General features: G+C 34.3%; 2 protein-coding genes across 2 annotated transcripts in view; one reads left to right on the forward strand and one right to left on the reverse strand.

Moving 5' to 3' along the window:
* The window catches only part of LOC148301655 (uncharacterized), a 16,261-nt gene extending 15,402 nt beyond the window's left edge, over window positions 1-859 (reverse strand). The window contains exon 1 of the mRNA XM_088272925.1: window positions 841-859. The gene's annotated coding sequence lies outside the window, so the exon portion shown is untranslated. The remainder of the gene's footprint in view (window positions 1-840) is intronic.
* The window catches only part of LOC148301656 (uncharacterized), a 27,170-nt gene extending 1,474 nt beyond the window's left edge, over window positions 1-25,696 (forward strand). The window contains exons 2-16 of the mRNA XM_088272926.1: window positions 1,894-2,099; window positions 2,831-3,444; window positions 3,924-4,131; window positions 4,869-5,530; window positions 7,557-7,738; window positions 11,540-11,674; window positions 12,329-12,568; window positions 14,368-14,746; window positions 16,527-16,621; window positions 20,071-20,279; window positions 21,476-21,588; window positions 22,368-22,495; window positions 22,665-22,907; window positions 23,618-23,815; window positions 25,449-25,696. Of these exons, the coding sequence (XP_088129052.1) occupies window positions 1,894-2,099; window positions 2,831-3,444; window positions 3,924-4,131; window positions 4,869-5,530; window positions 7,557-7,738; window positions 11,540-11,674; window positions 12,329-12,568; window positions 14,368-14,746; window positions 16,527-16,621; window positions 20,071-20,279; window positions 21,476-21,588; window positions 22,368-22,495; window positions 22,665-22,907; window positions 23,618-23,815; window positions 25,449-25,565 (3,729 nt within the window). The 3' untranslated portion in view covers window positions 25,566-25,696. The remainder of the gene's footprint in view (window positions 1-1,893; window positions 2,100-2,830; window positions 3,445-3,923; window positions 4,132-4,868; window positions 5,531-7,556; window positions 7,739-11,539; window positions 11,675-12,328; window positions 12,569-14,367; window positions 14,747-16,526; window positions 16,622-20,070; window positions 20,280-21,475; window positions 21,589-22,367; window positions 22,496-22,664; window positions 22,908-23,617; window positions 23,816-25,448) is intronic.
* Window positions 25,697-27,090: the final 1,394 nt, after the last annotated feature.

The raw sequence follows: 27,090 nt of genomic DNA on the forward strand, positions 1-27,090 counted from the left end.
TGTCATTTAATAAATTTGTAGCACATCTTTACTAAAGTGATGCTTCTTAACGTATGATTTCCCATGCTTTCAGCATTTCTCTAATTGTGCTAGAAGATTGTTGCTCTGCTACTTCCTCCTCCCCCATTAACCCTTTCCGGTCCCCCAAAATTTCAAAAAAAAATCTAGGTAGACAGTTACATTCCAATTGGAAAAAAAATATTTTGTCCTCTGCTCCACATACTGTTGTAATAGATACGAGTGACAAAGATGTAAGCTTGGAATTTAAATGGATAATACTAATGTCCGCCTCTGTAGTGTAATGGTCAGCACGCTCGGCTACCGCTCTGAAGGTCCCGGGTTCGATTCCCAAGGGGGGGGTAAAATAAATATAAGTGATTTTTTCACTGTAATATTTATTCAATATTACCCTGGACTGGTACCTGAAGCGGAAGGCTGATCACCTTTCCTTCATGTGTAAACGATCAAGATAACACTGCGTTTATATGACGCAGTGCCCTATGCACCATTCGGTGCGGATAAGGGTTTTATTATTATTATTACATTAGAAAACAGAAGTTATCGTCTGTTTTCTCCTGGCTAAATTATCTTTTCCTTCTTTATCTCGTGGTTGTCATTTTTTATTTCTAAGCGATATGCAATATGTAAAAGGCACTCGGAGAATCGAATTTGTGCGTGCAAAGTCGATAATCCGAACTCCAATGATGCAGGATTACATGGCCTTGCAATCACATTCGTTATATCCTAACTTGCTGACAACGTAAGTCAGTAGTTGCTTATTACATTTCTTAGGCGAGAATCTTGACATATTGTTTGGGTTTAACATTAAAAATAACTCACTGCGAGTTATAACTACTCTCCCATCAGAATGACCCGCTCGGCTACCTGGAAGTAACGTAAGAAATATTACATTTTCTAATCGTTCGGTGGGTCTCGGTGTCCAAATTTTATATATTGAAAAATAATTGAAAAATAATATAGAGAAGTATCCGCACATAACTTTGATGAACTTTTTTCTAATCTCTAAATGAATGTGATCCAAAAAAAGAAAATAAAATAAAATATATACCTTCTTGTTAGGTCGATTTTAAAACATTTCATTAAAAGTTATAAAACTGAAAATCTTAGTTCATAATAGTACATACTTTCATCAATGATATCCATTTAGAAAAAAAATACTTTTATCACTAGAAATAATTATACAGATCCGAACACTTTGACCTTTTAAATAACAATTCGAAAGGAAATATTGGTGAATCACTTTTGCTTTACTTTGTAACGTTGCCAAACATCACCAATAACATCGTTATCAGTTTCGACATTTGTATTTAATACATTGATATGTTTTTAATAATAATAATAATAAATAATAAAACCCTTATCCGCACCCCAATGGTGCATAGGGCACTGCGTCATATAAACGCAGTGTTATGTTGATCGTTTACACATGAAGGAAAGGTGATCAGCCCTCCGCTCCAGGTAACAGTCCTGGGTAATATTGAATAAATATTACAGTGAAAAAATCACTTAAATTTATTTTACCCCCCTTGGGAATCGAACCCAGGACCTCCAGAACGGTAGCCGAGCGTGCTGACCATTACACTACGGAGGCGGACCTTTAATAATAGAGATTTTTATTAGATTTTATTAACGATGTTGAAAAAATATTTGTTTCTTCCTAAATCGGTCCAAACGACCAGTGTGGAGAGGTAGAAACGTTATATATTGAAATGTATTGTATATTTACTATTTTGTTATAGAAACGTTATATATTGAAATGTATTGTATATTTACTATTTTGTTTTATTTAAATATGTTTTTATAAAACAATAAAAATTTCAATTTTTTTTCATATATTTGTATAAATTAACCAGATCAAATTTTATTTTGTAGATGTCAGCAAAACAAGCTATGGAACAGATGCATAAAATTAAAAGTGAGTCGAGTAGAATGCTCCGAGAAAAGGAGGTCTCCTTGCCGTACCACCGACCCAAGCAAGTGTCCCTGAGGGATATTCTGGCCAAGAAGAAAATCACTCTCGTTCCTGGAAATAAGAAACTCGGCTTCAAAATGAACGAAGACCAGCTAAAAAATTATGAGTATGTTTTTTTTTGTTTTTTAAAGAGAAATATTTGTGTTTTTATTTTTTACACAAATATTTCAAATTCATACTATTTCTGTGAGCCTAAGCGGCTCATTATTAGAAATAGGTATCAAATTGTGGTAGAGTGGGCTCGAACCGAGAAACTCTGACTTAAGAGTTCACAACACTAACCACGGGACCACAGCACAAAATGTATGTAATAAGAACTCCACCGACAAGACAAATAAGGTGGCTTGGTAGGTCACTGTAAAAAATATGTTAACTATGTGTATGATTTTTTAAATCAATATACATATATCGTAGTCATACAGGAGAAAGTGACCAAGTGCATTTTTTACAAAAACATTGACTATTTTGATATCCACTAGCTTAATATTGCCCTGAAAAAATCTCAAAGCGATTTTAAACTTGGAAGTTTATTCATACTGACATGTTAAAAATGACTAACTGCATTGATGTTTATTTTCTTGCCAAGCAAAAGTGATTTTAATGGCCCTCCTGAACATTTTACGTTTTGGTAGTTGGTCACTTTCTCCTGTACGACTACGATATATGTATTTATATGTATATATATATATATATATATATATATATATATATATATATATATATATATATATATATATATATATATATATATATATATGTATATATATATATATATATATATATATACATAGTTAAAAAATTTGAGAAACTATAATAATTTTCTCCGTTTCTTTCCAGGAAACAATTAAAAGAACGTGAAAAAGATATGTTAGAACTGTGTAAGAGCGAAAGTGAATCTGATGAGGCTGAAGCTCAAAATAATATTGAAACTGCGATTGAAAGTAATAAAACTGTAGAGGAAGATTCCCAAGCGCCAGAAAATCATCATATGTCGGAGATAGATACACCTATTCAAATTTTAAATGCCTGTAAAAATTTATTGAATACCTTCGAAAAAGAAGAAAAAACTGATTCAACAGAGGACAGCATCACTAATGGTGTAGCTGATATTCCTCGGGAGTCTTCATACGACGCCGATGACGAGATGAAGAATTCTGAGAAGATTCAAGAAACTAATAGATCTACCAGCACAGAAACTGGTATCATTACAGATCCCAGCATCAATTCAAATAAAGTCCACGATGATAATAAAACTTGTTCTATTGTAATCACAAACAATTCACCTGACACAATTCAAAGTGATGTTGAAATGGACACAGAAATTAATTTTAATGAAGTGGATTATGTTAATGGAAAAAGTAGCAATGAGAAGGATGATAGAGAATTATTTTCCTGTAATGATCACTCCGGAATCGACTCACTAGTTCCCCACTGTAAAACTCAATCTGATGGTAAGCAATTTTCCATACCATAAATTGCTCACTCCTTTCAACAACGTCATAAATCAAAAAAACTATAATAAAATGTATTAAAAATAAATATCAAGCCACTTATTCAACTTTTTACTGTGCAACAGATCTTTTTAGGTAAAACCTGAAGGTTTTTTCTCCATTTGAAAAATATTTAGTATATTACGAAGAAAAAAAAATTATAATATAATAATATTTGTTTAATACCTTTTCTTCAAAATGCAAAAACAACACTTTCTGCCCTGTAGCTGGTAAATATTAAGTTAAAAATATGCCACTTTTGTTGGGATATAGTACATTTTCTGGGCATTCCGAATACATGCACAACTGAAAATTGACGATTTTTGATATATGACGTTGTTGACATTTTGATTGGTCAGACGATATTGCTTTATGGCGATAAGCAAGATATTGCATATCGCCTATCTATCCATTCTACGAATTGTCAATTATTTTTACAGGATATCCCGAACCCTCAACATCTTCGCAGAACATTTCATGCAGTGTTCCCCTTCCTACGCTCAAACCAAAATTAACCGGATCACCGGGTTGTTTTATTGATCTAATATCTGGAGAAGTGCAATCCGGTGTGGAGCTGTTGAAGAAAAAATTCCTCATCCATGCGGCAATGAAAACTCCGGAAGAAATTGAACGGGAGAAAGAACGCAGGTAAGAAACTACGCAGCCGTATACATTTAATCGTACAAGTAGCAACCGTCCATGCAACTGTGAGGGCACTAGCTATTGCTACTGTTCTCCATTTCCTCTTCTTTATAAAACATACCCACTATTCTTCCTCCATTTCCTTTCCCATATATGTAGCACCGATGAACTTCACCCCGAGCTTTTTCACTTGTGTCATGTGTATCCCATCAACATTTTGAGTGTGTCCAAATACTTGTTCGAAAATCTGAATTATCTCCGATTATTTTTATCCAAGTTATTTTTGTATGATGTTTATGTGACATCTCAACATAGTTGAATTTCATCTGTGTTGAGATTTAAAAAAAAATAACTCCTGTAATTGGAGATAATCCAGATTTTGTGAACAAGTATTTGGACACACTCAAAACGTTGTAAATAAATTAACTGGTCAAGTTATAAGCTAAAATAATAAAATCAATAGGATGTTTTCTAGCGTTTTTCATGTTTGTGATTATAATCCAGATTCGGACCTCTCTTGAAAAACAAAACAAAAAATTGAAAAAATTGTCTCGCGTCCCGTAGGTTTGCCATCCCTGGTATAACATATGGTACAAATAACCTATAGCTACCAGTAAAATTTTTAAGAATCTTCTATAAAGTATATTTTATTTAAAAACTATGAAAGATACTTTTTAGCATCAACAATAAAGCCTCTTGACTCCTACACTCGGTGCGACTAATTCTTATTATTTATTTTGTAGAATCCAACCGGGATCTTCACTTCTGAAATTAAAACGGGATCTGGAAGACAAAATGACCGACCAACGGACGCAAGAATGGACAAAGAGATTGGAGGAAATGGCGTTAAAGAAGAAAGAAGAAAATGATAATCTCTCAGATTGTGAAGAAATGTTAGAGAAAGAAGAATTGGAAACTTGCGGAAAAGGAGATGAAGCTGAAAAGGATGATGAAGAAAAAGACAGTAGTGAATCAGAAGAAGAGTCTGAACCGGAAGAAAATGATGTGATATTAACGAAACCGGATAAAACTAAAGATAAATGTGGATTTCTCGATGAAGAAGCGGAGGTTGATGACGATGAAGACGCTGGTTCAGCTGATGAAGATGAAGACAGTACCACCGATAATTCTGAAGATGAATTAGAAGAATCTACTCAAGGAAAAAAACCTTTAACTAGAATCATCAAACCTGCCGACTCTGATAGCTCTGATGATGAGACAATTTCTAAGAGTGATGAACCGGTGAAAGAATCTTTACTAAACGAACTTGACATCGATCAAATTAAAAATGATGACATTTTAAGTACACCGATGAAAAAAGAAAGGAGTCTAAAATCCACACAGTCTGAAGACATATTTGAAAGCCAAGATGTTCCGAAGAATGACACCAGCTTTTCATTAGATTGTAAGTCAAAATATTTCCATTCTTCTTTTGACTCTTACCCGCCGTTGGCACACACTCTGTGACATCTCCGACTGTGGTCAACGCGTGTTTATCTCACAGTTCGTGACAGTGTGGTGCTCATATCGCTCACTCCTTTCAAGAACATCATAAATCAAAAATCGTCAATTTTCAGTTGTGCATATTTTCGGAATGCTCAGAAAATATACTCTATCCCAGCAAAAGCGGCATATTTTTAACATAATATTTACCCGCTACAGGACAGAAAGTGTCGTTTTTTAATTTTGAAGAAAAGGTATTGTTTAATTATTTTTTTAAATAAACTAAATATTTTTCAAATTGAGAAAAAAACCTTCACGTTTAACTTAAAAAGATTTATTGCACAGTAAAAAGTTCAATAAGTGGCTTCATATTTATTTTTAATACATTGCACTATATTTTTAAACTTTAAAAACGATCTCCTGAAAAATCAAGTTTTTTGATATATGACGTTGTTGAAAGGAGTGAGTGATATATCAAACTCCATTCGATTCACATGCTCAAACTATCTCAATATACCTTACTGAATTTTGTCAATAACGCTTATCTCACCCTTGCAATCTTTCCTTATATCACCATTCGAACATCTATCATACAACATTTTGCTGCCCATTTATCTTAGAGAAACGCACTTCGACTGCATCTTCTCACACATACACGCTGATTATTCCGACTCCTGACTAGACCACTTTCAAGTATTTGAAATACTTGATCATGCCAAGTTTTGATCGATCTTCCTCTGCTTCTATTACCAACCACATTCGCCTCATAAATTTGTTCAACTTCCTTTCTTCACTCGTTCGAGTCACGTGCCCAAACCATCTCAATACACCTTTCTGAATTTTGTCGATAATGCTTATCTCAGCCTTGCATTCTTTCATTATATCACTATCACAACGTATATAACAAGTATTTGGACACACTCAAAATGTTGTAAATATAGATCGTAATTAAGTAAGCACAAACATTCACCCAGTGAAAAGATGTTTCTGGCAGAGTCTAGTATTATTTTAATACAAAATAATAATAACAATTAATACAAAATTTCATAGTTTAAATGCGTTTAGCTTTATCATTTTAGAAATTATGCCCGCAATTCTAGAATTAGGTTCAGAAAGAAGGGTGCATACTTGGGTGGGGAGTTGGATTCCTGCCCGTGTTAAGCTATTTAGAAAGTTCTCCTTCTCTGTTGTCAGCGGACACTGAAAGAACGTATAGTTTGCATCCCCTACATCTTGTCCACATTCGCAATATGGCGATGTAATGCTCTTGATCTTATAGACATTATTTCGTCTAATTGATTTAGAAAATTTAAAAAAATATCCGTAAAAAATGATGCCAGAATGCCGTTCCACCGCGTTACATGAAAAAAAATCCCTTTTGGTTAACTTCAACATTAACTTTTGGTTTAAACGGAAACTAGGTACAGTGAAACCTCTATCTATCGTTCCTCGAATAATCGTTTTCCCGGATGTGTCGTTTATTTCTTCTACCCCAAATTCACTTCATACAAAAATAGATCGCATCGATCGTTTCTATCCACCATTTTACCGCATTCATCATTTGAATTATGCTACATAATTTATATAATTTGTCTGTTTTTTTACTTTTTTTTTATTTTCTCAATTTTGTTACATTCGACGACAATATTTCAACGTGTGGGATACAGACTATCGAAAGCTTGTGTGATGGATACAGCAGAAGAGGTCTGAAGATCTTTGGGTTCTGTTCAACTTTGTATTTTTTTTTTAATAAATACATTTATTAACATCTAAAACTTGTATTCTTGAAATTTCCACCTACGAATGGTTATGCAGATTGGGAGGACGGTATCTTTACTCGATCGTATCTCCTTGTGTATTGACTTCTTTATCCCGCATTCATTGTTTTCCCGCGTTTGTAGTTTATTTCAATGGGTCCCTTTAAAAACGATAGATAGAGGTTTCACTGTATTTAATTAGGCTTTGAAATTTTGTGGCTTTATTTTCAGGGGAAGATGATTTACCACTCGGTCAGAAGGCTGCGCCGCCCGATTCCACTCCACTGTCATTGAAGAAAAGCAGCCATTCATTTTGCGAACCCAGTTCCGACATCCGCGGCAGATCTGATCTATCCAGCCTCGTCTCTCCCATCATCAAATTGACAGCCGTACAGAGGATGTCTTCTGGAAATGTTTGTACATTTTAACCATTTTTCTCTGCAAAGGTTCAATTCTTTTCAAGCGACACTGAGAGCATCAGACAAAACCATTTATAAATCAATTTTGTATTGTTGGGTAATATATCCAAAATTAAACACGGTTATTGGATTTAATTCTACTTTTATTTACGTATACTTACTTACTTATAACCCTTATCCGCAGCCAATGGTGTATAGGGCACTGCATCAAATTGACGCAGTGTTATCTGGATCATTACTTACATGAAGGCAAGGTGATCACTCTTGCGCTTCAGTCCAGGGTAATATTAAATAAATATTACAGTGTAAAATCACTAATATTTATTTTCGCCCCCCTGTGAATCGAACCAGGGACCTCCAGCACGGTAGCTAAACACGCTGACCATTACACCACGGAGGCGGACATTTGAAATTTGCATATACATATTTGATAATATGTGACGCGTTTCATCTTATTAAGATATTTTCAAACACTCTTGAGAATGTCTTAATAAGACGAAACGCGTCTCATATTATCATACATATGTAATGAAAATTAGAATTCATTCCAATAACCGTGTTTAATTTTGGACATACAGTAGAATCGCGATATAAGTAATCGCGATATATCGAAAAATGACGTATATCGAAAAAAAAAAACGAATTTATTCCCTAAAACTAATTTTTCATACAAAAATGCATTTATATAACGAAATCCCGTTATTATGTATAACAAAATCACTTTTGTCCCGTACGAAAAAGTGCCAATACATTTAAGTAAATTTATAACAAATAAAAAATGTTATGATAAAAATATTTCAAAGCCGCGGCGCCGCGCGGAAATAAAAAATGTTAAGATAAAATTATTCAAGCCGCGCCGCCGCACCATATGCGGATGGTTTTATGGCGATTTTTAAAAGTAATTCAATACAATATCCCATCAGCTTGAGTAATTAGTAATTAGAGTCAATGAGTCAGTGAAATGATTTACTTTAGCAATAATAATTCTTCAGTTGTGTCGCCTACTTTCAAAATCCGCTAGATCCAGTTTTATAAGATTTTAAAATAAATACTCTATCGGAATGCTAGTTGTGGTTTTTATTGTTCGAAATTTTTAAATACTTGAAAACCCCGCTAAAAAATACTTAAAAACAGCGTTGTATTTCAAATTCCTGAAACTTGCCTTCTGACCCATATCGGTCAATCAGAGAGCGGAGATAGGTCAAAAGTTAAGATGACGTCATTATCAATTTGTGTCTCGTGTTTTTTTTTGAGTACTGAAAAACTTTCCAAAAAATGGGAAAATTCTCTATTTTAAAATATTTTATATAAAGATAGACAAATCTTTGAAACATAAATGTTATTCGGAGAATTTGGATTTTTTTTGTAAAATCGACTTATATGGATCTGGCGGATTTTGAAAGTAGGCGACGTAGTTATAATCTCTCTTATTATTTCAATGAAATTATTTCTGTAGGCCATAAAAATTCTCAAGTATATTCTCTCCCATAATCAGTCCACCTGCTTATCTCAATGGTAGACAATAATAATTCTCAAATTACAATCCATCTTTTTATCTCAATGAAATGATTCTGTTGACAATAATAATCCTCAAATTGCATCCGTCTTTTATCTACATCGTAAGGGCATTTGTCCACTACACGGAATAATTTTACCGTCCGTCCGACACGTCAGTTTGCGTTTTAAAACGACGATTTTACGATCGAATTTACGCGCAACGTGTTCACGCACCGATCAAGAGCTCCGATCCGAAGAAAGATGGACAAAAGCACAAGCCAATCCAAGCCAATCGTCATTTTAAAACGCTAACTGACGTGCCGGACAGTAAAATTACACGGAATTTCGGGTAGTGGACAAGCGCCCTAAGTGGGGCGTAGTGTCGGGTAAGACAATCTGCACACTATTGGACTAGCGGAGTAACGTGTTACGACGTACGACATGCACGCATACTTACAAAGCACGCCACACGCGCAAACACAGAAACGTTTGTGTATTTTTACGATTTTATGTTAGGATTTGATTCCCGATTTTTTTACAAATTATTTATTTCCGTCGCTGCAAATGAATAACATTTACCAGACCCAACATTACAAAATTGTTTTATTTAAACTTTAAATATGGCCAATAAAAGCAACTCGGAATATTAACCTGTCTGGGTGTGAGTTTCTCCGGACAAAACTGTATCTGAGGAGTGAATTTGTTTTTGTTTTTGTTTTTTTTACTTTTAAATTTTTATATTATAGTCGATGCTATAAGCAACATGTTTTCTTGAATAAACAAAGATATTTACACCAGTAAACATGATTTATATCAAAATTATCGAAATATCGATAAATCATGTTTTTAACATGTTTTGATATAAATCGTGTCATAAATCATATTTTGTATCGGCCGTACATGTACGTCCAAACTCCTTTGAGAAAAGTTTGGTATGGCCGTACATGTACGGCCATACTCCCGGACAGGTTAAATATGACGGACAATTTGGACAAATACGAATTTGTCCGTTTTATACGGATTTTGAAGGAATAAAGAGATCAAACGGAATTTGAAGGATTATAACAGAATTTTAACGGATTTTAGGAAATTTTTAGCGACGGCGAAAAAAAAATCATCGCGTAAATTTTGGAAAAAAATTTTTTTTCTCCGTCTCGTAATTTCGCAATTTCGTAATTTCGCAATCTCAATATCGAAAACTACTCTTTGACGTCTGACAACACTGGCCGTCAGTAGCGCGCAAGCCGTTCTCGTTCTCGGCTTTGGCGGCTACTTGTGATATTATTATTATTATATTTGATGTTATTATTCTCCTTTTTAGATACATATTTACCAGACCCAACATTACAAAATTGTTATATTTCAACTTTAAATATGGCCAGTAAAAGCAACTATGAATATTTACGTTTTTCCTGTTTTAAAATCACATTCTCATATTGTGTACAAAATACATACGAGTATCATCGATTCCCGCGGCACTTTTATCACCGTAAGGTTAATAAGAAAACTAGTGAAAATATGTAGATATTCAGTTCCCTATGCCCCCCTTCCTCCTTTGTTTGCAGAACTTGCGATCTTTTTGAAAAGCCGCGCAATATTTTTTGCAACGGCGCGCAACATATACATACTAAGTATGATTTAAAAAAATTCGTTATATGTGGGAATTCGTTATTACGAATTAACATTTTTTGGTCCCTTGGATTTCGTTATATCGCGATTCTACTGTATTACCCAACAATTCGAAATGGAATTCTACCAACTGTCTGTAGTTACAATAAACAATGAATTATGTGTTTTTTCAACATATTAGTGAATGTTGTTAACCTTTCTCTAACGGTGCTAAAAACTTCGGCATGCACCGGTGATATGTATTTTGCACACCATATGAAAATGTGGAATAAAAACGGGAAAATGTGAATATTCCTAAATGCTGCTATAATTGACCATAGTTGAAGTTAAAATGTTACAATTTTGTAATGTTAGCTCTGGTAGGTATCCGAAAATGAGAAAAAAATACATCGGAAGTAGCCGCAATAGCTGGCGTAGTGACCTAATTTTTTTGACTGCTAGCGACATGTTATTTCATTCACTCTAATGATGTGGTATTACCACAAGGAAATAGCGAAACAATTAGATTACTCCGCTTTTGTTTGTTCCTATTTTCGGCCTCGGTTTCGAAAGTCGGGGCTCGGCTGCGCGCTGGAAAGGACGTGGAATCTGTGACTACGATTACAAGCTGCGTACTACGATTTCCATACAAATTTGAACTATGTGTGCTATATTATGTTTCCTTTACAGGCATCTGTGAATGAAACTCCATCCCCGAGACTGACCCCCTCTTCTCCGAAATACAAGTCTCCTCATGAGAGTGACAAGTTTGCAAATCTACAGAAAAAGCTGCTATTTGAGTCGGAGAGCTCGGAACCTATTCAGGTATTAAGAGATAGATAAAAAAAAAGTTTTTTGCTGATACTTTGTGCCACATTTTTTAGCACTTATCCATCCTTGGAAAAGACAAGGTATTTATCAAAACTGGTTGGAAAAATAGCACCAAAGTAAAAATTAGTAACATCAAATTTTGTTTTATTTATTTTTTATAAAATAAAAAAAACATTCATATTTTTTGTAAAAACTCTTTTAAAAAGAAAAAAAACTTGTCATTTTCTTTTTGGTATTTACATGTATTAAACTTTTTGCCCTATTTTTATCTTACCTACTTTTTACTTTATGCATTTGTTATTCCGTATAAATTTCAACATGTAAAAAAACAGTATATTTTGTTATTATTATTTTCAATACTGTCCCAAAATGAGTCATTCAACACATTTATGGCGGACGGTTTTTTCATCAACCCCGACCCTAATTAGTATACTTATTAGAGTCATACTAATCACAAGTAACCACAAATCCTACTCCGATCTGTACAGTGTTTTTTGGCGTCTCGCGCTGAACCAAAAGTAAGCAAATAAAACGCTTATAAGCGTCACCCGCTCTCTACCAACAGTATGCTGAAGACACTTTTAAGCGTTTCCCGCAAACAATGTGTTAAAAAAAAAATTCTTTGAATAAATAAATGTTATGTTCCAGGATACTCAGGAACTGGAACACCTGTGTTCCGGCAAGTTCCCGAGCCAGAGTCTAGGTACAGCATCGTGTAAACCCACAGATATTACATTGAGTGCAATGTTTGACAAGACAGCACCAACAGCCGACAATGAAATGACTCAAAACACAGAAAATGAACTCCTGGAATTATGTACGGGAAAATTTGTAGGGATAAATCAAAGTGGTGATGTCACAGTACCAAACGATTCCAGTAATGAGAAGGTAATCAACATTTTGAGTGGATCATAATATCAGCCCGTTGAGGTCCACTGCTGGACAAAGGCCCCCCCCTTCCGCCTCCACTCCTCCCGATTCTGCACCGTCCCCATCCATTTTGAGTGTATCCAAATACTTAATTACAAATCAGGATTATCTTCAATTAGGAGTTATTTTTTATATTAATCCGTAACATATTAAGTCGTAAGCCCCGTAAATGCCCAGATTTCCATATTCTTCTTCATCTATGTTGAGTTGTCAAAAAATAATAGAAGGTTATCACATATTTGTAGAGATTTATCATTGTGGTGATGTAGCAATACCAAATGTTTCCAATATGTATGTAATGAGAAGGTAATCATATATTTGTAGAGATTTATCATTGTGGTGATGTAGCAATACCAAATGTTTCCAATATGTATGTAATGAGAAGGTAATCATATATTTGTAGAGATTTATCATTGTGGTGATGTAGCAATACCAAATGTTTCCAATATGTATGTAATGAGAAGGTAATCATATATTTGTAGAGATTTATCATAGTGGTGATGTAGCAATACCAAATGTTTCCAATATGTAATTAGAAGGTAATCATATATTTGTAGAGATTTATCATAGTGGTGATGTAGCAATACCAAATGTTTCCAATATGTAATTAGAAGGTAATCATATATTTGTAGAGATTTATCATAGTGGTGATGTAGCAATACCAAATGTTTCCAATATGTATGTAATGAGAAGGTAATCATATATTTGTAGAGATTTATCATAGTGGTGATGTAGCAATACCAAATGTTTCCAATATGTAATTAGAAGGTAATCATATATTTGTAGAGATTTATCATAGTGGTGATGTAGCAATACCAAATGTTTCCAATATGTAATTAGAAGGTAATCATATATTTGTAGAGATTTATCATAGTGGTGATGTAGCAATACCAAATGTTTCCAATATGTATGTAATGAGAAGGTAATCATATATTTGTAGGGATAAATCGCAAAAAGCTAAACTGGCAGTACACAACACAGTCCTGGTTCCTACCCTTATTTATGGAGCGAAGCATGGAGTTGGCATAAGAAGGATGAAAGCAGACTGAATACAGTCGAAATGCGACCCCTCATTCGAATGTGTGGCAAAACGATGTTTGATAGATGTGATGAAATAAGGAAAGAATGCAAGGCTGAGATAAGCATTATCGATAAAATTAAGAAAGGTGTGTTGAGATGGTTTGGACATGTGGAACGTATGAGTGAGGAAAGAACGGTTAAACAAATTTATGAGGCGATTTTAGTTGGAAAAAGAAGCAGAAGAAGACCGAGGAAAACTTGGCACAATCAAGTATGTCAAATACTTGAAAGCGTCCGAGTCGGGAGTCGTAATAATAATAAATATATTCCACCCCTAAATCTGAGGATCTGAGAAGGATTGCTTACCTTGCCTTCATTTGATTGGCGATTAAATGAACACCGTACCGATCTGATGCGGCACCCTCTGCACCATCTGTAGTCAAGAAAGATCCATTTTGTCGGATTGTGGTACCGTGGTTAGTGTCGCGGACTCTTATGTCAGAGTTTCTCGGTTCGAAACCACTCTACCACAATTTGATACCTATTTCTAATAATGAGCCGCATAGGCTCACAGAAATAGTATGAAATTGAAATATTTGTGTGAATAATGTAAAACACAAATATTTCTCTTTTTTTTCAATAAATAAAATTGGAATATTTGTGAAATAATAAAAACACAAATATTCCTCTTTTTAAAAAAAATATTTTTTTTTTACTCAAAACTATTTATTTTCCAGGATTCACAGAACATATCATTGGTTTGGTCCGAAGCTCAAAATACTGAAACATTTGAAAACGCCATTCCCGTCAACTCGGCTTTTGAACAAACCAAAAATCTGCCAAAAGTACCGACTCTCGAGGCCTTTGATCAAGATAATGAGCCGGCAAGTATTGCTAAAGACAAATCGACAACATCATTCCTCAAATCGGGTGGTAAAGATATAATAACTGAAGAAACCAAAGCTAAAGAGTCCTTCGTAAATGGTGGGAAAAAGTTTATGATACTATCGAGTTCCGATGAAGAAAGTATAGACAGTGAAAATAAAAGCGTGAAAAAGAAATCTCTCAAAACTAGAAAGGAGAGAAGGAAGAAGAGGAAACAATTGATGATATCTGGTGAGCTTTTTAAATATTTTTATTTTTATTCATTCTTCGTTTTATCAATTTTTGACAAATCCCTCACACCTTTCAACAACGTCATAAATCAAAAAACTAGATTTTTCAGGAGATCGTTTTTAAAGTTTAAGAATATAATAAAATGTATTTAAAATAAATATCAAGCCACTTATTGAACTTTTTACTGTGCAACAGATTTTTTTAAGTAAAACCTGAAGAGTTTTTTCTCCATTTGAAAAATATTTAGTTTATTTTAAAAAAAAATATTAAACAATAGCTTTTCTTCCAAATGCAAAAACAACACTTTCTGCCCTGTAGCGGGTAATATTAAGCGAAAAATATGCCGCTTTTGCTGGGATATAGTACATTTTCTGGGCATTTCGAAAACATGCACAACTGAAAATTGTCGATTTTTGATATATGACGTTGTTGAAAGGAGTGAGCGATATATATTTATCTCACTTCTGTTGAAAGAATTTAGGTGATGATGAAACTATATTTTGAATATTGAAAGCATCAACTTTGTGGATCATAGTGATTTTTTTATCCACTCATATTTTTATTAACAACCAACTAGTTTCGGCAACAACCTGTTGCCCTCTTAAGGGTTTATTTTATGACTGAACATACATACATGATATATATAAAAGAAACAGTGTACAAACAAATTATTGGGTTTCGATAAGGATAGGGGTGGGGGTAATGGTGTTTTAAGGTGGGGTAGAAGCAAGGAGGGGGATAACTGTGTTTAGGTTGGGTTTGATTTTATGGGAATAATATTAAAACCAACTAGTTTCGGCAACATAAAAATCAATAAACAAATATAAAAACACAAATGTCAATTCGTTTGAATATGCAATAACTAGGCGAAACAATTGTCACAAAATTTATTTTTAATGTGTTTTTTTAACAATAAAATACAACTTGGCAGACTGAAAAAATCAGTGTTTGATTTAACATTTAATACATAAAAGAGACTTTTCTGAGAAACTTCTGGAAGAACTAAGATAAAATTTGCCTAGGGCACTAAGTCACTTATGTGGTGTGGTGGTTTGGTCACAGAACTGCCCTAAAACCCACGCCGGTTCTGTTCCGGATAGAAGTAAATCTTCCATTGGCAAACCAGACCCGGGCCGGGCAAGATCACTGTCCTAAAACTTGAAGCATTTAGAAGTAAAAAGACCATTTAACCGGTTAACTGCCGGCATATATATGTATGGCGGTACCCAGCACGCCGCAAATTTTATGACAAAAATAAAACCTTCTAAACATATTGTTATTAAAAGTGCATTAACATTTATTTATAAAACTTGCCAAATAAATGAAGAGCGCGCCAGTCGTTCAGTCATTTATCCATAATCATAAAATTAATTGTTCATGGTGCAGGGTTGTCACAAAATTTGTCATAGAAAATATGAAAACTAAATTATATGTCATAAGTAATTGTTTATGTTTAATATTAAAAGTATACACACAAATACACTTTGATTTAAAAAAATTAAATATTAAAAATCATCAGAATCGACACTAAAATCACTGTCATCAGATTCGGCAGTGACGGCAACTCGGGGATTATTGGACAACCCAGAGCGCCATTAGTTGTTCCAACGACAAAGCTCTCTTACTTTACGTTTAAAGTGGTAAAAACAAATTATGTTCCAATTCTAAGTATGCAAAGATATTCTCAATAGATGTCACTATGCGTTCAATATATTTGTACATTTGAAATAATTCATTTTCGTTACTAAAAGCCCATTTAAAAGTTGTATCGTATTTCTAGATGAAGAAGATTCTGAAGATGAGGATGTGCCAGAGCAAGCACTGGATGATGAAGAAACAGATCAAATAGTAGATTATGATTCAGAAGAGAATGAGGTAAATACAAATATATTAAGTACAAAAAATACATAGTAACATATTTCGGAAAGGTGTTTTTTCACCCCTGCCGACCACTGGCGATACGGGATTTAATAATTGTGTACACATAGTTTAGATCTTAACAAAAAGATTGGTGCATAGTATTTATATGAAAACATTACATAATTCCTTCTTTTCTGACTTTGAAATGAGGTCAGCGCAGAAGGTAAAAATACTCTTCCCGTCCTTAACCGCTTCTGTGCCAAGAGCGAGATTACTCGCATTCTTGGCCGTGCCCAGCAGGCCGGCTATAGAAAAAGAGCGAGTATTCTCGCTCTGGTTTGAGCCTCTGTGTCATGTCACGTCCCGTTTTTTTGGTTAATTTAAAATATGGAAAACACAGAGACATCTATTGGGATAATTTTGTAGTACTTCACTAAACAGACGAAATTACAGTTTTCTGATATTATCGATTTTACAGAGATCTACCCACGAGCTTCGTTTGACAGAAGACAGAGTCACTAAAATAGGGTTGTCAGTTTTCGCGGGTCTATTGTCGATATCTGATGCGCGTCAATAAGTTTATTATAATTTATTGATTTTTGTTAGTTTTTGATACTTGTGCGGAACAATTATCAATTTTTTAACTTGTTTGTGTGTTTTCTGTGTTGTTTGTACATTTGTTTACCGTTTTTTTCGTGTTTCAACTCTGCTCTGTGTGTTTTCTGTGTTTTTGATTTACGTAAATTGGGACATTTATTTAGCCGACAATGGAGAGTGAACCAAATACATCTGGACATGAACAATTGGATGAAGATTTCATGGAAGATGCCGGCCGTACTCCGGATTCCGATGACAGTGATGTTGATTTTGAGATTGGTGATGACGAACAAGATTTTCCTGATATATCTCTGATCGACGAATCCACGCCAGTTTTCGATTGGAAAACTGATGATTTTATTCCCAAAATTAATACTTTCGATTGTGCAAGTTCAGGTTCCAATATTGAAAATGTTGGAACAAGGGAAGTAGACTTCTTCAAACTTTTCATGTCTACTACCCTAATGAGTTACATTTGTGATGAGACAAATAAGCAGTACCAATATGTAAAGAGCAACTGCAATGAGTTGACTTGGAGGCTAAAACAATGGACTGACACAACAATTGAGGAACTATACATTTTTTTGGCTTTGTGTCACTTGATGGCCTGCAATTCGAGAAATAAAATTCAAGACCACTGGTCAACTGACATTCTACTTTACTCCCCCATATATTCAGATACCATGTCTCGAAATAGATTTCAAATAATCCTTCGCATGCTCCACTTTAGTGACAATACTCAGCAAGCAGGTGGGGACAAAATGTTCAAAATAAGGTACATAGTGGATAATTTTAAAAAAAAATTTGGAGAGTACATGTTTCCTTACATGAATATTTGCATTGATGAAAGTTTGCTTCTATTCAAAGGCAGACTGTCATTTAGGCAATATATTCCATCAAAAGCAAGCCGTTTTGGGATTAAATTTTTTGTACTGTGTGACTGTGCTACGGGATATGTTCTGAACTTCATTATTTACACTGGGAAAACGACAGAATACGTACCACATCCACATGTAGGCATATCAGGGAGCTTAGTCATGACACTCATGGAGCCATATTTAGATCGGGGACATACACTGTACATTGATAACTGGTACACTAGTCCTCTTTTACTCCAAAGGCTCCATGATCGGAAAACGAATGCTTGTGGTACTGTAAGAAGAAACCGAAAAGGTATGCCAAAGTTCACTGAAAAACTGAAGAAGGGGGAAATGAAAAATTTTCATACCGACACCCTTTCGGCCCAAATTTGGAAGGATAAAAGGGAGGTTTGTATGCTCACAACTCTTCATCCACCTATTCTAAGCGAAACAGGCAAAACCACATACCGGAATGAACCAATAATCAAACCTGAAAGTGTTCAAGACTATAACAAGAACATGGGTGCAGTTGACCAATCTGATATGGTTTTGTCGAGTGTCCACTCATCGCGGAAGACAATGAGGTGGTATAAAAAAATATTCTTTCACCTAATGGACCTAGCATTACTGAATGCCCATTTACTTCACCGACAAAAAACAGGAAAACGTATGCCGCTAGCACAGTTTCAGATGGAGGTGATAAGGCAACTGATTCAACAACATAAACCTAATATACCCTCGAAATGTACCCATAGGAAAAGAAAGGCGGATCTGCCATCACGTCTAACCGAAAGGCACTTTATGGACAAACTACCTCCAACTGCAAAAAAAGCAGCACCTACGGCCAGATGCGTAGTATGCCTATCAAAAAATAAAAGAAAAGAATCGAGGTATCACTGCAAGCAGTGCAAAGTGGCTCTCTGCATTGAACCGTGTTTCGAACAATACCATACATTAGAAGACTTTTAATTTTATTTTCAAAAAAAAAAAAAAAAGAAAAAAAAAAGAAAAATATATATATATATATTTAGTTTACAATTTAAAAAAACAATCGATCTTAATAATAGAGTCTTTTAATTAATTGTTAATATTTTTCTAATGCAAGTTCCCATATTTCTGTGACAAGTTGTGGCAACCCTGACATTTTCTGAAAAATTAAAGTATGTTTATCTAAGTGAAGGGAAGCAAATACGTCGTACATTGAATAAATTTGGTAAGTCATTTAAATATCCTATCAAAGTGTAATGTTTTTAATTGATAAAAATAAAATTTAAAAATGATTTATTTTGATTAAAAATTCACGGCCTGCTGTGCACAGCTACAGTTCTACCTACTGGCATTTAAAAGGTTAAGCATCAATCGACCGAACGGGTAGAAATACATTTCCCGTCCTAAGTGTGTTAGAAGTGAAGTTATTTTTAATGACTATGGACAAATATGAGATCTCTAAGGGACTCAATATTTTGAGCGTAGCTTGTGCAAGCTTGTACGAGTAGGGTAATCTAACCCCAAATACCCTTTTCCTTGCTGCTATTCTCCTTTAACTCTCAAATATAATCACCTACTATGCCATCTCTTTTTTCTTTCCCAGCAATAATAAATACAAATTTTGTGTCAAAGTACGATGTGATTTTTTGACATCTCATCAAAGATGAAGAAGAATATGGAAGTCTGGGCATTTACGTGGCTGACGACCGTCATAGGCTGGTTTAAGTGATCACTTTACACACGTGTAACATTCACCAATTCTACCCATTATTGACAACCACACTACTCGAATTCTTGGAAGCTATATATATATGAACCAATTTTGAAACACTGTTCTTGAATCACTCGAACTTCACTAGAGACATCCATTGGTGAAATGTCAAAAAATAATATAAAAATAACTCCTATAGTTGGAGATAATCCAGATTTGTGAACAAGTATTTGGACACACTCAAAATTTTGTAAAGTATGATGTTATGCGTACTTTTGAATTTTGGTTTAGCCTTTGAATGATTTCAGATTGTGGCACAGCCAGAAATGTCGGAGAAAGTGAGGAAGAAGGGGGGTTCGGAATTCTTCGATCAGGAAGCTGAACTTACCTCGGAAGACGAGTGGAGGGCTTCCGGGGACGAAGATGAGAGGGGACTAGACCGGATGGAGAGGGAAGAGGGTGATGCAGATCAGTTTGATCAGAGAGCTATGAAGAAGCAGCTAGAAAGAATTCACTTGTGAGTGCAAAAGTTTATAAATATTTAATATTCTCTATATGTATTATTTAAAGTGATTTCACTCTAATATTTATTCCATATTACCCTGGACTGGTACCTGAAGCGGAGGGCTAATCAACTTTCCTTCGTGTGTTAACGATCAAGATAACACTGCGTTTGTATGATGCAGTGCCCTATGCACCATTGGGGTGCAGATAAGGGTTTGAAAAAAAATTTAAGTAAAATATTTAAAGCATTTACTTTGCGGTTAGCGTTGTGTTTATAATTTATATTTGAAGCACTAACTTTGTGATTTTCCATTTTATAATTAAAATGTAACTTGTATGAGTACGGTACAATGTAACAAAGCTACAATTTTTTTTTTTTTTTTATTTGTATACATTTATTTAAATCACAATTTATAAATATTTAAAACTTTTTTTTTTTTTTTGCAGAGACCCACCAAGCCACCTCGTGTGTCTTGTCGGTGGAGTTCTTTTTCAATGTATTATATTATAGTTATGTTTACATCGGTACACTCAATATATTTGTCCTACAAGTGGTTTTATTTTCTTATATTTGTAATGATCTACTACAATGATTTACTACAATTCCACATTAGTTACCCTAATCAATTTTATTCGAGTTTCCCTATCTTCATTCTTCATTCACCAACAGGAAGGGTTTACGACCTCTGTTGACAGGAGTCAACAGAAGTCAGTCTGACCCACGAGCGGATATTTATAGATTTATTTATTTATTTATTGAACGGCTGAAGCCTTTAAGATAATACATATAATACATATATACAGTATCTAATATAAAAATTAAAAATACACTAATGAATACACTAAAGAGAAACAAAAAGTCTTGTAACAAATAGTCTTATAACATAAAATCATAAATAAAAATAATAAAATAACAAGTAGCAAGCAATAGTAAATACACGTCTCCTTCAAACACTATCGGCGAGCAGTAAGAGAGAGTGAAACACAATGATTAAATTTATCCATTATAACATGGAGAAGAAATGCTGAGAAAGTACAGATTTCAAGGAGGATAACAATACATTAAATAAATCTATACTTTCAAAAGCATTGGCTAACGTGTGAAGCTGCGGAACCGGAGAGAACATGGCATAGTTTGCATTATGTACAAATACTGCAAATCATTTTTATCTACTTTGATTTCATTTATTTGGTCTTTCTATTTTACAGGCGCCAAATTTTAGATGATGATAAAAGGGAGGTTCAAATGCTTCAGGAAATGCTACTGGAAGATGACATGGAGGGGGGGACAAGAGAGAGAAAGTTTAGATGGAAAAATATCGGTAATCTTTCCAATTGAAATATTTCGCCCATTTGTTTTAAAGAAAATATCAAAAACTTGCTTATTCATCTTACAGAAATATCAATATTATAGGTGTCTCCGTCCAATCTCTTATATTCCGGAGCCAGGAGATCTGTCTTCTGCCCACACCTAGTCGACCCTCTATTTTGCCTTTTATGATTAGGTGTAATAGCTCGTATTTCTCTTCTCTCAGCACATGCCTCACATACCTTCCGGACCTTGATATCAGTCAGCAACTGTCTCTCTGCTCTTGCTCTTTGGAGCACATTTGCGTTGCTGACCATATCGGTCCATGGAATGCGAGGCATTCTACGATGCATCCACATTTCGGATGCCTCTAGTCGGTTCATATTGCTGACTTTGAGAGTCCACGATTCAACTCAGTGTGTTTTTTTAATTTAAGTTTTACTTAGTAAATACCACTTTTCTTAATGTGTTGTGACAAGTGTTTCAATACATTCCGCATCATTTTCAAACACCGTAAATGATGCGGAATGCATCGAAACATGTGTCACAATAAATTTTAAGAAATAGTGGTACATATTTACTATTTCTTAAAATCATAAACTTATAAACTTAAAATTATAAGTGTAAATTGAAAATGGATATATTTTACCACAAAAAGACTGCCGAATCAATTAAAGAAATCAATTAGTTTAATTAATGGTTCAGTGGAGATACTTATACAGTTGATTTTATGAATTGACATTTTGTGGATCTTTATGTATTTACAGGTTTTTTACTACAATTTTTTTTCAGATAGTACTGTGGAGCCGGGAGCAGCTCTGTTAGATGATGATCTGGATGGAGGATTAGATGACCTGCAGTCTGAAGAACAGTGGAGGAAGCAGAGACACGAACGGGAAACCTTCCTTAGACAACTTATGGTAAAAAAAAACATCTCTGACTGTTAATTCTTCTCCGTCTTATTCTTCATTACTGAGGGTTGTGACTCTTGTGGATGCAATGACTCTTCTCCAGTTATCCCTTTAATGCTCTGCACGTAGCGCTTGTCTTTAACGTTATTTTGATAATTCTGTGTTTTCTTGTCCCCAGGAAAAAGAAAACTCCCACTCAAATAATTCCCAAGTCAGCGATACCAAACCCACATCATTTTCAAGAACTTCTTTCATAAAATCATCTATAGTCAAGTCCCAAAAGACGTTTATTGAAATAAGTACTGAAGTCTCTAATGCAAACATTGGAAACTGTGAGAAAAATACATCCGAGGGGATAATGACCAAAAAGAGAGTTAACAGTGACATTCCTGAACCAGCGCAAAAATCGTTTTTAACTCAGGTTAGTGGGCTCATTTTTTTTGTTTGTTACGAATTATTAAACCTGTTACACGTTAAATTCATTCTACAAAGACTTTAATAGACAATAATTATCTAAATTTGTTTTATTTAAAATTTTGCTTAAATTCTTCTTTTAAACTGATTAGTACATACTTATTTGTTAACTTTTTTCATTTTCATCTTGTGTCAATCAAGTGTCGGGTTGTGGTCCCGTGGTTAGTGTCGCGGACTCTTAAGTCAGAGTTTCTCGGTTCGAACCCACTCTACCACAATTTGATACCTATTTCTAATAATGAGCCGCTTAGGCTCACAGAAATGGTATGAAATTGGAATGTTTGTGTAAATAATAAAAACACAATTTTTTTTTTTTTTTAAATAATTTTTTTTTTGGTTTGGTTTTCTATTAAAATCAAATATTTGTAGTTTATATTAGCACCAATCTATTTATATTTCTGATATCTATTATATTCTTTCCAATACCCTTTATTATAACCTAAGATAAAATGTATACCCACAGGCCATGCCTTTGTGGGATCTTTTTTGCATAATATTTTTTTTGTACTCGTAATTATAATATATTATGAATGAAAAATTATAAGCAAAAAAATATTGAAATTAGTATACATATTATTAATGTTGCCAATATTACATATTTCCTCACAACGTGTGTCTCAGTTTACGTCATTGCAACACATTCACATGTAATTCCAGAACAAAATTCGAGGTAGTTTTCTGTCGAGGGGACAGGTAGCCATGAACCGATTAGCAATGCTGACGAAGAATGGCCCTCCTCCAACCGACTCCGAAGAGCCGACCAACATGAGTTCCCTCGCTCCTGGCAAAAAGAAAAACTTCGTCTTTGCAACTGTGAGCCCTCCGTGCAATGATTCCCTGAATGAAGAAACTAAGGTTTGACACAAATGAGATATAAATTTTATACTAATAATTTAATGTCCGCCTCCGTAATGTAATGGTTAGCACGCTCGGCAACCGTTCTGGAGGTCACGGGTTCGAATCCCAAGGGGGGATTAAATAAATATAAGTGATTTTTTTCACTCTAATTTTTATTTGATATTATCCTGTACCTGAAGCGGAGGCCTGATCACTTTTCCTTCATGTGTTAACGATCAAGATAACACTGCGTTTATATGATGCAGTGCCCTATGCACCATTGGAGTGTAGATAAGAGTTTGAAGTGAATAATTTAATCTATTTTGTAGTATTTACAATACTGCCTCTCAGACACTAAAGTGCAGTAAGAAGATGTAATGGGTGTTTGTTCCCGATAGTTACCTAAGACAGCGTCGGCATAGATTGTTTCACATTCCTATACACAGGACCAACCTGCCGATGGTTATGCCTGTAGGAAGAGCTACCGTTATGCTGAACAATATGACGCTGGATTTTGATCTGTTACATGTATCTGAAGGGGTATTCCGAAGTGGGATCCTTCTATATCTTTAACAAGAGTATTTGTGCTTATTTTTGATTTTTTGTTAATGCATATGCTTTGATTTTAGTTTGTAATATGTATGTAAATTATAGATAAATCAATTAAATTTAATTGAATTTGGGAGAGGTATGTATAACTGTGAGCATCAACCCCTCATCTCTCTTCTTCCAACCCAGAGGATTACGGCGCCCCGGAAGGCCGCTGACGACCATTCACCGACTCGGCTGTCCAAACTCAAAACACAGTAAGGGACATTTTTTTTGTAGTACGTTTTTTTTTGCATTTTTGGACTAAGTAGATTCTACCTGGTCCAAAAACGCAAAAAAAACCTACTACAAAAAAATGTCCTTTACTGTGTTTTAAGTTTGGACACCCGGACTATACTCAGCTGATCTTCGGGATGCCAGACTGCCCGTGATGAAGCCAAGAGTGGCTTAGAGTCGTCTCGCGTTGGCCATATCGCTCACTCCTTTCAACAACGTCATATATATAATAAAAAAAGTTGATTTTCACGAGATTGTTTTTAAAGTTTAAAAATATGTATAATGAAATGTATTAAAAATAAATATCAAGCCCTTTATTGAACTTTTTACTGTGTAACAAATCTTTTTAGGTAAAACCTGAATGATTTTTCTTCGAAAAATATTTAGTAAATTTAAAAAAATAGTTAAACAATACCTTTTCTTTAAAATGCAAAAATAACACTTTCTGCCCTGTAGCGGGTAAATATTAAGTTTAAAATGTGCCGCTTTTGCTGAGATATAGTACATTTTCTGGGTATTCCGAAAACATGCACAACTGAAAATTGACGATTTTTGATATAAGACGTTGTTGAAAGGAGTGAGTGATATGCTCCGCCTAGGAAGCGCACATGGAAAAAAGAAAAAAAAAGATTCTACTACAGACTGTAGAACTCTTAATGTACCTACCTATCACATGCATCTACTGTGCTTTAATGACTGCATGACAGAATAGTTAACATGTTTAGATATCTTACCTATGTTCGATTCCCGGTTTTTTTTCAATCAATTTTTAATTTTGGTAATCAATTATGAATTTTTATTTCAGTAAGATAATTTTATGTTACAGATGGCAAAACGAAAAGCGACGTCGGAAATCTCCACGCCGGTGCTAATAAAGAAAATAAAAGTTGCCGAAAAGACCACAAAACGCTCCAGAAAAAGTTTGATGGATCATTTAGAATAATTATTTAAGTGAAATGTGAGGGGTTTAATTCCGAAAAAATATCCTTTGAATGCAAACTTATAAAGAAAAAATAATGCCATATTTTGTCGAAAATAAAACTGAAAACAATTATAAATAACAAAAGATTTTTTAAAAATGAGAAAAAAGTATTTATTTTGTAACTAAAATGTAACTTTGTTTTAAAATCACCATAAATATAGTGACTTTAAATCAATGTTTCAATTTAATAGTAAAATGGAGAATCACAAAGTAAATTATATTTATTTTGTATTTAAAAACTATAAAGCAGGTTAAGGTCTAAGTACACATGCTCATTATTAGCACATAAGCACACTATTATATACTATAGCATGTGTGGATGTACTTTGCTAGAAATAAGCATGCTCTTGCTTTTATAATATTCTCAATATTATTAATATTTAAAGCATTTTCTTTGTGGTTAGTCATTTTTACTTATTTTTTTTTTTTTTACAAAAATGTTAATAAAATTAGTAAATAACCACTCACCGAGATTTTTACGTCTACCGGTTTCGAGACGTACCCGTCTCTTCGTCAGGACAATCACTAACACAGCATGCAAACAATACTACCCTTCACCACCATAGCACCATTTACACACTCAAAACTACACAAAATGTCTAACACATGCGATTTTTGGTCGACCCTACACAACTCTTGCTTTTATTAATATATTTTATTTTAACTTTTGCCTAATATTATCACCCTGTTATACTCATCATTAGTAAAAGGTTTCAAATTAATTACAATAAGCAGATTTCATTTTATTTGAAAAAATAATGTGAAATGTATGTATTTAACACTAAAAAGTACTAACAGATCTACTTAAGATGTAACAGTAATATCTTCTTCTTCTTTTTGTAGATCCTAGGGATCTGTTTGTGCCTCCGCATCTCGCTCTTGGGATGTTGACTCCCAGCTGTCTTTCCATCTTTTCGGAGATCTGCCTGGGGATCTGCGTCCTTCAGGGATTCCTTGAAGGGTGATACGTGGAAGTCTGTTCATTATAATGTGGAATTATAACAGTAATATGATGACTCAAAATATAAATACAAAAAAAAAGTAAAAAATGTTTGCAATACCACTATAAATAAATGAAAAATCAGATTGATTCGGCAGTCACATTGTGGTAAAATCTATCCATTTTTTATTTAATTTTTACTTAGTAACAACAGTGGAACCTCTCATAACTAGCATAATTCGTTCTAGAATCTTAATAATAAACCCTTATCCGCACTCCAATGGTGCATAGGGCACTGCGTCTTATAAACGCAGTGTTATCTTGATCGTTTACACATGAAGGAAAGGTGATCAGCCCTCCGCTTCAGGTACCAGTCCAGGGTTCTATCGAATAAATATTAGAGTGAAAAAATCACTTATATTTATTTGACCCCCCCCCTGGGAATCGAACCCGGGACCTCCAGAACGGTAGCCGAGCGTGCTGACCATTACATTACGGAGGCGGACAAAAACCTCTTTACATCCATTACATTACGGAGGCGGACAA

This window comes from Brachycentrus maculatus, unplaced genomic scaffold (genome assembly GCF_059751285.1).
Source record: "Brachycentrus maculatus isolate JH-2025_06_01 unplaced genomic scaffold, ASM5975128v1 h1tg000533l, whole genome shotgun sequence".
NCBI lineage: Eukaryota > Metazoa > Arthropoda > Insecta > Trichoptera > Brachycentridae > Brachycentrus > Brachycentrus maculatus.